The sequence below is a fragment of the Trichosurus vulpecula genome, chromosome 3, assembly GCF_011100635.1.
Source record: "Trichosurus vulpecula isolate mTriVul1 chromosome 3, mTriVul1.pri, whole genome shotgun sequence".
Taxonomy (NCBI): domain Eukaryota; kingdom Metazoa; phylum Chordata; class Mammalia; order Diprotodontia; family Phalangeridae; genus Trichosurus; species Trichosurus vulpecula.
This window is the reverse complement of record NC_050575.1, coordinates 46,678,733-46,690,846: the sequence shown is the minus strand read 5'-3', so window position 1 is coordinate 46,690,846 and position 12,114 is coordinate 46,678,733. Positions and strand designations below refer to the sequence as shown.

Here is a 12,114-nt window from a genome sequence, read left to right as displayed (position 1 = left end):
ACTAAATATTTTCTGATCATCCATTAGGTTTGTGAAATCTTGTATAATGCATATAATCTGAACTGTGTAAATTCTGTATTTTTCCTTCCCTGCCACAGGATTTGTGTTTTAATTTTTTCTTTCACTGCTTGATAATCTTTTGAAAAAAATTAAAATTCCATACATTATATAGAATATAGTTAAATTCTACAAATAAGACTTTTTCCCATTTTTATCCTCTTTTGGATATGGATCTAGCAGTGGTATTGTGGGATCAAAGGGCATACTTTTGTGTTGGCCAAGCACTAGAAATTGAGGAGATGACTATCAATTGGGGAAATGGATGAACAAGCTATTATATGATTATGATGGAATGTTATATTGCTATAAAAATGAAAAGCCAGAAGATTTGAGAAAAACTTGAAAGACTTACTTGTGCTGATGTAAAGTGAAGTGAGTAGAACCAGAAGAGAGTTGTACAAAGTAACACCAACATTGTGCAATGATCAACTATTCTCAGTAATATGATGATAGAAGATACTCCCAAAGGATTTATAATGAAATATGGCATCTATCTCCAGAGAAATAACTATATATAGGTCAAAGATTACTTGCAATTTTTTTGTTTTATTTTCCTTTTTTATTTTATATTTTTCAACAAGTATCTATTTATTAAGCACTTATTTTGTGCTTGGCAGAGTGCTATATACTAAGTACCAGGGATGTAAAGAAAGGCAAAAACTAATAACTTTTTAAGGAGATCAGTCTCATTCAGAGAGACAACATGAAAATAATAACTATATGTATATATACATACATATAAATTATAAATATATGCAGTTCAAAGGTACTAGAATTAGAAAATATTGGGAAAGTAGAAGAGGGGGAGATTTAGGTGAGATTTCAAGGAAGTCAAGTGGGCCAGGAAGCAGGGATGAGGGGGAGAATTCCATCCAGTAAAAACACATAAAGTAGAGAGATGGAATCTCTTGTGAAAGGAACAGAAAGGAGGTCAGTGTCACTGGATTGGTGAGTATGTGGAAGGGAATAAGGTAGAATAAGATAGGAAGGAGCCATGCTATGGAAGAACTTAAAAGCCAAATAGGATTGCCTATTTTATCATGGAGGTAATAAAGAGTCTCTGGAATTTGGGGAAAATAGTCAGACATGTGCTTTATGAAGACAATTTTGGTAGCTGAGTTTAGTATGGACTGGAGTGAAGAGAGTACTAGGGCTTGGAGAACAACCAGGAAGCTTGTATAATATTCCAGGCTGAGCACAAAAGAGAGTACCTCAGGGTTGTTGCAATATGTGAGGAGAAAAGGGAGAGTATACTAGATCTGTGATGACAGTCAAATTGAAAGGACATAACTACTGATTGAATTGTGTGTGGGGGTGGGGGTGAGAGTTAGCCATTGAAAATGATAGCTAACTACTGGAAAAGTTGCTTCTCCTGGGACAGCAGAAAAAATGACATAAAAAGAAATGGTTCAGATTCACTCTACACCTGCTACAGGATGTGGGTGTCTTGTAGTCCATGCATCATGAGCTCAACCCCTTTCTGAGCTCACTTTTACCTCCCCTCCTGGCAAGGGAAGTTTCTGTCTGGCCTCACATTGCTTTGCCTCACTGTGTCCTTTGCACAGTAATACAAAGCTGAATCCCCAGTATTAAGGGAATTCATCTGTAGATTTAGCATGCTGTTGCCATTATCTCTGGAGATGGTGAAACGACCTTTCACAGAGTCTGCATAGTATGTAGTACTACCACTACTGCTAATGCTTGCAACCCATTCCAGTCCCTTCCCTGGAGCCTGGCGGATCCAACCCATGGCATAGCTGCTGAAAGCAAATCCAGAACCTTTGCAGGAGAGACTCAAAGAACCCCCAGGCTGTCTCACATCTCCCCCAGACTCCACCAGCTGTATATCACACTGGACACCTGCAACACAAAGACATTGCATTAAAGTCAACAGTCACATTAAGTCACTATTTCATATTGTCCCTATCTCTCCATAAAACTACCTTGGAAAATACTCAGAAGGAAAATCCAGTTCAGTCTAAATTTCATGGTGAAGTCCAAGGTTAGTCCTCTAGGTCACAAAGAGCTTGAGCTTGTCTCCCAGAGATACAGGTACAGGTTTGGGACTGCTTTTCATCCCAATAGGGAGGGACCCAATTTGCATATCTTGCTCTATTCAAAAAGAGGTAGAACAACTTCTTCCTCCCAGTGAAAAGTCTCTGTCTTGAATGTCAGGGAGAAAACTCTCCTAGAGCTGGTTCCAAAGCACTGGAGAATGTCGATGACTCTGAGACTCCCAGAACTGATGGTTTTGACTCAGTGTCGATCATCCCACATCACTTCAACAAGTGGACCACATGTAGTGCTATGTTTCTAATAAACTTCTTATCAATCTTAATCCCATTTCTCATTGTCAAGGCTCCTATATAGTCTTCCATTTCCACTAACTAAGAGATTGAATCTGTTTTATGAATCTTTTTCTTCTGAGTGTGTCCTGTCCTGATCCTTGGCAATCTACTGCTTCCTGAGTCAATTTTTTGTCTCCTTTTACCTAGGATTACATTTCACCTAAATTATGCACCCACAGTCCCACTAATCCTCACCACTGCCTTTCTAGGAATAGCTCATGATCCTTGTTTCACTCCTTTAGGTGGAGAAATTGAGTTATGAAATTCACAGTTCACAATAAGAAAATTACAAATCTACAACAAATACCTTGCCTCTCAGAAAGACATCTCCTGTTTGACAGGACACAGAAACTATTGTTCTCCGTGACACTGACCTATTAGTCTGATTTATTGTAAAAGTATGGCTGAGAGTTCTATGAAATGATCCTCATGTTTCAAGTGCTATTCTCATCATCCAGAATATATAGCTCTGCTGCCACCTGCTGAACATTTAATTGTATACTCAGGAACAAGTCGCCATTTTAATTTCCACAGTTCTTTTTTTTTAGAAGAGATATTTATAATTTCAGGGTCCTTATCCTTTTAGAGATATACATCTGGAGTTCTTTCTGAGATCATCATATTTTTTTCTACTCAGTGGGGGAAAAATACAGATAAAATGCCACGAATCCCTCTCTTAATCACCATTATAACTATGGAGTTTTCATCATAAAGCAGGGAGTCTGAGCCATGTCTCTTTGCTTTCTCTCCTCTGTGATTGTTATTTCATTTTAGGTAGTTGCTTCTTACTCTATTATTTACCAAGTTAAAGGTAACATAATGAAACAGGCTTGTGAAAGAGTTCAATGACTATACAAGAGAAAAGCTTAGATTGGTACTGTTGAAGTGCAGAGTCCACAAATCATTGTTTCAGATATGCTAGTAAAAGAGTCTTAGGTTTTTAAACTTTTCCCATTTCAGACATTAAATGTCTATGGGTCCTACTCATAGACAGTAAAGGTGGCAAAACTTGACAGTGTCCCATTCACTGTTTATAATGCAAATTTTAAGAAATGTTTGTACTTTTAACTCCCTTAGTTAACAAGAGTACTTTTAATCAACCTGAGATTACTTGGGGTCCTTGCTCATATGATGAAGGCAACTTATGCCACGCAGGCAAGATCTAGGTGATCCATGTCCCTTGGATTGATATAAAAAAGCAATATAGCTAGTTCTGTTTTAAATAGAAGGAGAGTTGTCTCTGATTTCAGGTTTCAGCTTAGGAGAAAAGCAGCCCCAGGGAATACAATTTTAAGAACTGCCTGGCAAAGACAGTGTTCCCATAAAAATACAACATTTTAACTATTATAAATACCCAAATTAACTACAAAAGTTATATGAAGGAACACACTGTCTGCATAAAGAGAAAGAACAGATAAATACCATTTCTTATAGAATGATTTCACATCTATACATTTGTGACTGATAGCCATCTCTAGGGTGGAAGGAAATAGAAAAAAAAAAGTATTTATACAACTTTGTAAAACTGTAAACTTATTTAAAAGGAATAGCAAGCTATTCATAATAGATTAACAATTTCATGTGCAATTAGATTTTTTATTGCACTATATTATGGAAATGGTTGTTTTATTCCATAAATTAAGAATAAAAAAGATTTTAAAGAGCAGCATTGAAATTTCACAATAAGAGGAAGGAAATCAGGGTCTTGAAGTGGCAGAAACTTAACTTGGCTTGGCCATGTGTATTCCTTATATGTATCTTTCAATAAGGTTACTCTATGCATGAGCCCACTCTTCCCATTCATTCTGTGTGTATTTGTGGGAAAGTGTGCCTCATATTTATAGTCGAAAGGTCCGTGCTTTAATTGTTGTTTTTGCTTTTTAACTAATTGTTTCAAGTGGTTTTGGGCCCATGAGTTGTTTAGCAACTTCTATATTAAAGGATCAGAGGGCATGAAATATGAGAAACCAGAGGGCAAAGGTGGCAGGATTACATGGGTTGCGAATGGGAAAAAGTCATTATACTTGAATGAAATGAGAATTCATTAACTTAAACTTTGTGAAAAGTGGAAACACAGACAAGGTGACTTGTTGAAAGTCATAGCTTAGATACTGAATGACAAATGCAGTATCTAAGTCATAATTCAGATAATGTGTCAGGTAAAGGCCATAACAAGAATATGGTGACCCGTTTATGACCATTTTGACCAGTATAAAATCTTGTGTTTAGGCTTTCATTCCATAACATGGGGTGAAATCACAACCTTGGAAATAAGTTCATTACTAAGGAGAAAATCATAAATATCCACCAATCTAGATCCTTCTCTCTTTAGTTTTATAATTACTGTGAGTATTTGGGGAGGGGTTCTTTTTCAGGGATTCATTGATTAGTCTGGCTTCTGCCACAGACCAAAATTCTTGGCAGGGAATTACCATACTGCCCCAATGTAAGTAACTAAAATTATTAAACTACTACCTATAATCAACCTGGAGCTCCTTGGCCTTTTCCTTTGGTATTGAACTTGCATAACTCTTTTGGGGATAGGGGCAGAAGATGCAGTATACCCTAGGTGGGAGAATTCTATGCCTTACAGTTTACACCCTAGAATCACTTACCCGAAAGAACTGAGTATAATGCCTTCAAGAGGAATATAGATATTCAACAAAATAGAGGACTTTCAAGCATTCCTGATGACAAGATAAGAACAGAATGGGAAATTTGACTGCCATAATTTGAGCATAATTTTTCATGTAAGAAGATGGATATTCAAAGAAATAAGGGAATTCCAGGTCTTCCTGTTGAAAAGGCCAGAACTCGGTGGAAAATATGATCTTCAAATACAAAACTCAAGAGAGACATAAAAAGGTAAATGAGGGAAAAACCTAAACAAACCTTGTTAATCAGTAAGGCAAATTGTTTACAACCTTATATAGGATTATATTATTTTATATATGTTATATATGTGTGTGTGTGTGTATATATACATATGTATATATGTAAGCTTGAGAATACTACAGTTATGACATTTGAAAGGGATACATATAGACTGTGGGTGTCAGTATGAAATAACTGATATAATGATAAGAATCATAATAAGAGGTGTAAAGGAAGGATTCTGTAATATCAACTAAGTTGGGACTTTCTTACTGTTTTAAAAATGATTAATTAAGTGTCTTTGATTGAGTCTTACTAGGTGCTATGCCCCAGGCCCAAACCCCTATTAGGTGCAAAACCTATGTGGGCTTCAATTGGTAACTCAGGTGGCGACCCAGGTGGGGCTAACAAAGAGAGGCCTGATTAGATCTTTGCTCCTAAGTTTGCCCCAAACCCCTAATTACTAGGTGCTAAGCCTATGTGGGCGTAAAACTCCCCAGGTGCTAAGGGGAGGTGCTAACTCCAGAGCCAATCAGAGGAGCCTAAGTTCTGGTTGCTCAGATGACATTTGATAATGTCTAAAACTGCATGAAAAAGGGAACACAGAGCCATTTGCTTAGGGGTCTCACTCTTGGTAGCACACTGATATGGAGACTCCAGGCAGCTGTGGTTAAGAGCTTGCATAGATGTCTGGACTTGGTTTTCTTGGTAACTATGAATTGTATTTGGTCTGTTTGTAATTTGTTTGTATTTGCTCTGAAGTCCAGAGTACTGGCTTTTCCCCCTGAACTTAGTGAGTGATATTTGTATGCTGGATTAAAGTAAGCTTGTTAACCCCTTGACATTGCCTTCCTTAGTAAAGCAGATCAAAAGAACTTGGGCTTTTGCAGTATGCTGGTAGTGTGCTTGTTGTTGGGCTTGTGTTGGTTTTTCACCCCCACAACAGCTGCTAGCTGGATTGTTGAAAGAGGTACTGGGAGAAGAGGTAAGGAGGTAGTAGAAAAGGGTAAATTCAAATGAGAGCTTTCATTGAGCCTTGTATTGCTGAGGAGAGCCAAGTGCGTCAAAGTTAGTTGCAGCAGCAGGAAACATGGGAGGAAGAAGAGTAATATATGAGCTTCACTCTCATCAGATTTGGTTCAAGAAGAGAATAACATACTCCGAAAAGTATAGAAATCCAATGAAGAGGAAATTAAAACAAGAATTAGGAATTGTTTTGCCCAATTCTATGCCCATTAACTTGATAACCTCAGGCAAATGGATGAATAGGTACAAAAACACAAATTGCCCGGGTTAACAGAAGAGGAATTATATTACCTAAATAACCCAATCTCAGAAAAACTAATTGAGCAAGCCATCAGTTACATCCCTAGGAAAAAATCTCCAGGGCAAGATGGTTTTATATATGAAATGTAACAAACATTTAAGGAACAATTAATTCCCATATTTTATAGACTGTTTGGGAAAATAAGAAAGAGTCCTACCAGATTCTTTTTCTGACACAAATATGGTACTAATACCCAAACCAAGAGGAGTCAGTCAAGAGAAAGAAAATTATACACCAATTTCCCTAATGAATATTGAAGCAAAAATTTTAAATAAATAATTAGCAAAAAGACTGCAGCAACTTATTAGTACAATAATACACTTTGATCATGTAGGATTTATTCCAGGAATGCAAGGCTGATTCAATATTAGGAAAGCTATCAATATCAATAACAAAGCTAGCATAAACCATATGATTATCTCAATACATACAGAAAGAGTTTTTAACAGAATACAACACCCATTCCTATTAAGAACACTAGAAAGCATAGGACTAAATGGAGTCTTCCTTAAAATTATAAATAGCATCTACCTAAAACCACCAGGAAACAGTATGTGCGCTGTGGATAACCTAGATGCATTCCCAATAAGATCAGAGGTGATACAATGATGCCCATTATCACCCCTACTATTCAATTTGGTACTAGAAATGTTAGCTTTATCATTAAGAGAGGAAAAAGGAATATAAGGAATTAGAATAAACAAAGAAGAAACCAAATTATCATGTTTTGCACATGATATGATGATTTACTTAGAAGATCCTAAAGATTCAAGTAAAAAACCACTTCATATAATAAACAACTTTAGCAAAGTTGCAGGATATAAAATAAACCCACATAAATCCTCAGCATTCCTATATATTACTATCAAAGTCCAACATCAAGAGATAGAAAGAGAAATTCCATTTAAAGTTACTGTAGACACTATAAAGTATTTGGGAATCTACCTGCCAAGACAAACACAGGGCCTATATGAACAGAATTACAAAACACTTCTCACACAAATAAAGTCAGATCTAATTAAATGGAATAACATCAGTTGCTCATGGTTAGGCCAAGCTAATATAATAAAAATGACAATTTAACCTAAATTAATTTGTTTATTCAGTGCCATACCAATAAAACTACCAAAAATTATTTTATAGGGCTGGATAAAATAATGAAAAAATTAATTTAGAAGAAAAAAAAGCACATAATATCGGGGGAATTAATGAAAAGAAGTGCGAGGGAAGGTGGACTAGCCATACCAGATATCAAACTATATTATAAAGCAGTAGTCCTCAAAATTACTTGGTACTGGTAAAGAAACAGAGTGGTGCACCAGAGGAATAGGTTAGGTTCACAAGAAGCGGAAATCACCCACTATACCAATCTACTCTTTGATAAACCGAAAGAATCCAGCTTCTGGATTATTTCACAAAAACTTCAGGGAAAATTGGAAAATAGTAGTGCAGAAACTGGGCATACACCCATACCTTCCACCATATACCAAAATACAGTCAAAATGGTTCCATGATTTAGGAATAAAGGCTGATATCATAAGCAATTTGGGAGAGCAAGGAATACCTGTCAGATTTATGGGAAACGGAAGGTCTGGCTTTTTTAGCCAATTCCTTCGCTAAGGAGGAATAAAATGGATCCTCCCCCCCTGGAATATTCATCTCTTCCTCTGAAGTTCTTCTGCTTCTGAATAGAGATCTTACACCTAGCGATCCCATCCACCTCGTCGCCAAATATATTAGGAAGGCAGAATTTATGATTTCAAAGAGAATCTCATATGTGCCTAAAAGGTCCAGAACCACAGGATATAAGGAATTCTCTAGGCAGAAGGCAGGAGAACTAAAGCATGTATTTAAACTCCACAGTAAAAAGCCCACAAACCAGCATCCCCATTTTGATATTTTCATCAAAAGCTTCCAGGCCCAATAAGTCCGCTTCACAAGGGTAACCAAGAGGCCACAGAGAAGTGAGTATGAGGCAAAATCATATACATGCTTCCCCTCTACAGTAAGAAGATTACCCACTGGCCTCCAGTCCTTGCTCAGCACTCCAGTCAGCTCTGCTACCAGCAGCTCAGCTTTGGTTGTAGGCATCTCTGGCTCCAACAGGAAGAGGAAAAGGGGATCTTCAAGCAGTCCTCTCCCCTTTTATAGATTTTTTGACATCATCAAGCGCCACCTGAATGACCAGGGCCAATTGGTTCTTGACTTGGCCCCTCCCCCTAGCGTAGACCAGGTGTAGCCAGAATGGCCTTTGTTTTCTTTGAATGACTCAGCTTACCTCATTGAGCCTCTGGACACTGTGGCTTGCTCTTCCGGGGCAGGAGGCCCGGGGAGCATGCCGGGAAGCAGACAACTTCCTGTGTGATGAGTCATGGGGCTGGCTGAGGGGAGGTGTTAACGGCTATGCTAGGGGGAGGGGCCAACTCAGGAACCAATCGGCCCTGGTCATTCGGGCGGAGCTTGATGATGTCAGAGACCCTATAAGAGGGGAGAGGACAGCTCGAAGAGATTCTTCTCTCTTCCTTTTCCGGTTGGAGCCAGCGACAGTTACAACGACAGTTACAGAGGCAGTTACGACAGTTACGTCAGTTACAGCCACAGCGACAGACACAGCTGAAGCAGGAGCTGCCAGTAGCAGAGCTAACCTACGGGAGAAAGCTGAACAAAGACTTCAGGCCATTACAGCGACAGTTACAGCGACAGTTGGAGCCAGAGGCAGTTACAGAGGCAGTTACGACAGTTACGTCAGTTACAGACACAGCTGAGGCAGGAGCTGCCAGTAGCAGAGCTGATCTACGGGAGGAAGCTGAACAAAGACTTCAGGCCAGTGGGTAATCTTATTACCATCGAGGGGGAAGCATGATTTTGCTTTACGCAATCATGTTTCTCTGTAGCCTCCTGGTTACTCTTGCAAGGCGTACTTATTGGGCCTGGAAGATTTCGATCAACATATCAAAATGGGGCTTCTGGTTCATGGGTTGGTTACTGTGGAGCCTAAATAAATGTTTTGATTCTTCTGCCTTCTACTTTGAGAGTTTCTTCTATCCGGCGATTCCGAACCTTTCAGACATGTTTATGATCCTCTTTGAGATTATAAACTCTGCCCTCCTGATACACCAGGTTAACACACCTCCCCTCATCCAGCCCCATGACTCATCACACAGGGAGTTCTCTGATTCCTGGCATGGTCACTGGGCTTCCTGCCCCGGAAGAGCAAGCCCCAGTGTCCAGGGAAGCTCAATGAGGTAAGCTGAGCCATTCAAAGAAAACAAAGTCCATTCTGGTTACAGTCAAGTAGTTGGCTGAGAGCATTAACAAGCAGTGAAAAAGAACTGAGACTCAAACTCAAACTCTGGATGCCTTTTTTGTCGAAAAGACAAAAACATACAGCCAGAAGAAGTCAACAAAGTCAAAGAGCCTACATCAAAAGCCTCCAAGAAAAGTATCACTTGGTCTCAGGCCATGGAAGAGCTTGAGAAGGATTTGGAAAAGCAAGTAAGAGAAGTAGAGGAAAAATGGGGAAAAGAAGTGAGATGCAAGAAAACCATGAAAAAGAATTCAATTACTTGCTAAAGGAGAGCCCAAAAATACTGAAGAAAATAACATCTTAAAGAATACACTAACCCAAATGTCAAAAGAGTTCCAAAAAGCCAATGAGGAGAAGAATACCTTGAAAGGCAGAATTAGCCAAATGCAAAAAGAGGTCCAAAAAACTGCTAAAGAAAATACCACCCTAAAAATTAGATTGGAGCAAGTGGAAGCTAGTGACTTGATGAGAAATCAAGATATTATAAAATAGAACCAAAGGAATGAAAAAAATGTAAGATAATATGTACTATCTCATTGGAAAAACTATTGACCTAAAGAATAGATCAGAAGAGATAATTTAAAAATTATTTGACTACCTGAAAGCCATGATCAACAAAAGAACCTAGATATCATCTTTCAACAAATTATCAAGGAAAACTGCCCTGATATTCTAGAACAAAAGGATAAAATAGAAATTGAAAGAATCCACTGATCACCTCTTGAAAAAGATCCCAAAAACAAAACTCCTAGGCTTATTGTCATGAAATTCCAGATTTTCCATGTCAAAGAGAAAATACAGCAAGCAGCCAGAAAGAAATAATTTGAATATTATGGAAACACAATTAGAATAACAGAAGATCTAGCATTTTCTACCTTAAGGGATCGAAGGACTTGGAATATGATATTCCAGAGGTCAGTGGAGCTAGGATTAAAACCAAGAATCACCTACAAAGCAAAACTGAATGTAATGCTCCAAAGCAAAATATGCATTTTAAATAAAATAGAGGACTTTCAAGCTTTCTCAATGAAAAGACAAACTAATATAAAATGTGACTTTCAAAAACAAGAATCAAGGGAAGTATGAAAAGGTAAACAAGAAGAGAACTTATAAAGGACTTACTAAAGTTGAACAGTTTTGTGTGCATTCATACATGGAAAGATGATGCTTGTAATTTATGAGACCTTTCTCAGTATTAGGGGACTTGGAGGAAATATACATATATATAGACAGAGGGCACAAGGTGAGTTGAATAAGAAGGGATGATATCTAAAAAAATAAAATTAAGGAGTGACAGAGGAATATATTGAGAGAAGGAGAAAGGGAGAGATATAATGGGGTAAATTATCTCCCATAAAAGTGGCAAGAGGTCATCAAAAGTAAACTCTTTTGAAAAGGGATAAGGTCAAGGTAGAAAACTGAATAATGGGGGGCAGGATAGTATGGAAGGAAATATAGTTAACCTTGCACAACATAAGTATTGGGGAAGTGCTTTACATAATGTTACATGTGTGACCTATGTTGAATTGCTTGCCTTCCTAGGAAGAGTGGGTGGGAAGGGAAGAGGGGAGAAATTTTGGAACTCAAAATTTTAAAAGCAGATGCTCAAAAAAGGTTGTTTTTGCATGCAGCTGGGAAACAAGATATATAGGGAATGGGTGACAGAAATCTATCCTGCACTACAAGAAAGTAAGAGGAAGGGGGATAGGGAGGGACTGGAGTGACAGAAGGAAGGGCTGTCTGGGGAACCAGGCAATCAGAATATATGCCATCTTGGAATGGGGGGGAGTGTAGAAATGAGGAGAAAATTTGTAACTCAAAATCTTGTGGAAATCAATGTTGAAAAACAAAATATTAAATACAAATGATAAAATTCAAAATAAAGATCCAATACAACCTTGAAAAACTTATGATGAAAAATAATATCCATTCCCAGAGAAAAAACTGAAGGTGTCTGAATGCATATTGAAGCTTACATGTTTTTTTTTTACTTTCATTATTTTTCTTGAGGTTATTTCTGGTCTCTATTTTCTTTCACAACATGACTGTTATGGAAATGTTTTGCATGACTACACATGTATAGCCTTTTTCAAATTGCTTGTCTTCCTAATAAGGGGACATGTGGAGGGAGGATGGAAGAGAGTTGGGAAATCAAAGTTTTAAAAATGAATGTCGAAAATCGTTTTTGCATGTAACTG

The 12,114-nt window shown here is 37.9% G+C and overlaps 1 gene segment (V, D, J or C); it reads right to left on the bottom strand.

Annotated features, from left to right (window-relative positions):
• Positions 1-1,552: 1,552 nt before the first annotated feature.
• LOC118842021 lies at positions 1,553-2,103 on the bottom strand. The segment is given in 2 exon segments: positions 1,553-1,920; positions 2,004-2,103. Coding segments are annotated over 2 exon segments (414 nt in total).
• Between the last annotated feature and the right edge of the window lie 10,011 nt (positions 2,104-12,114).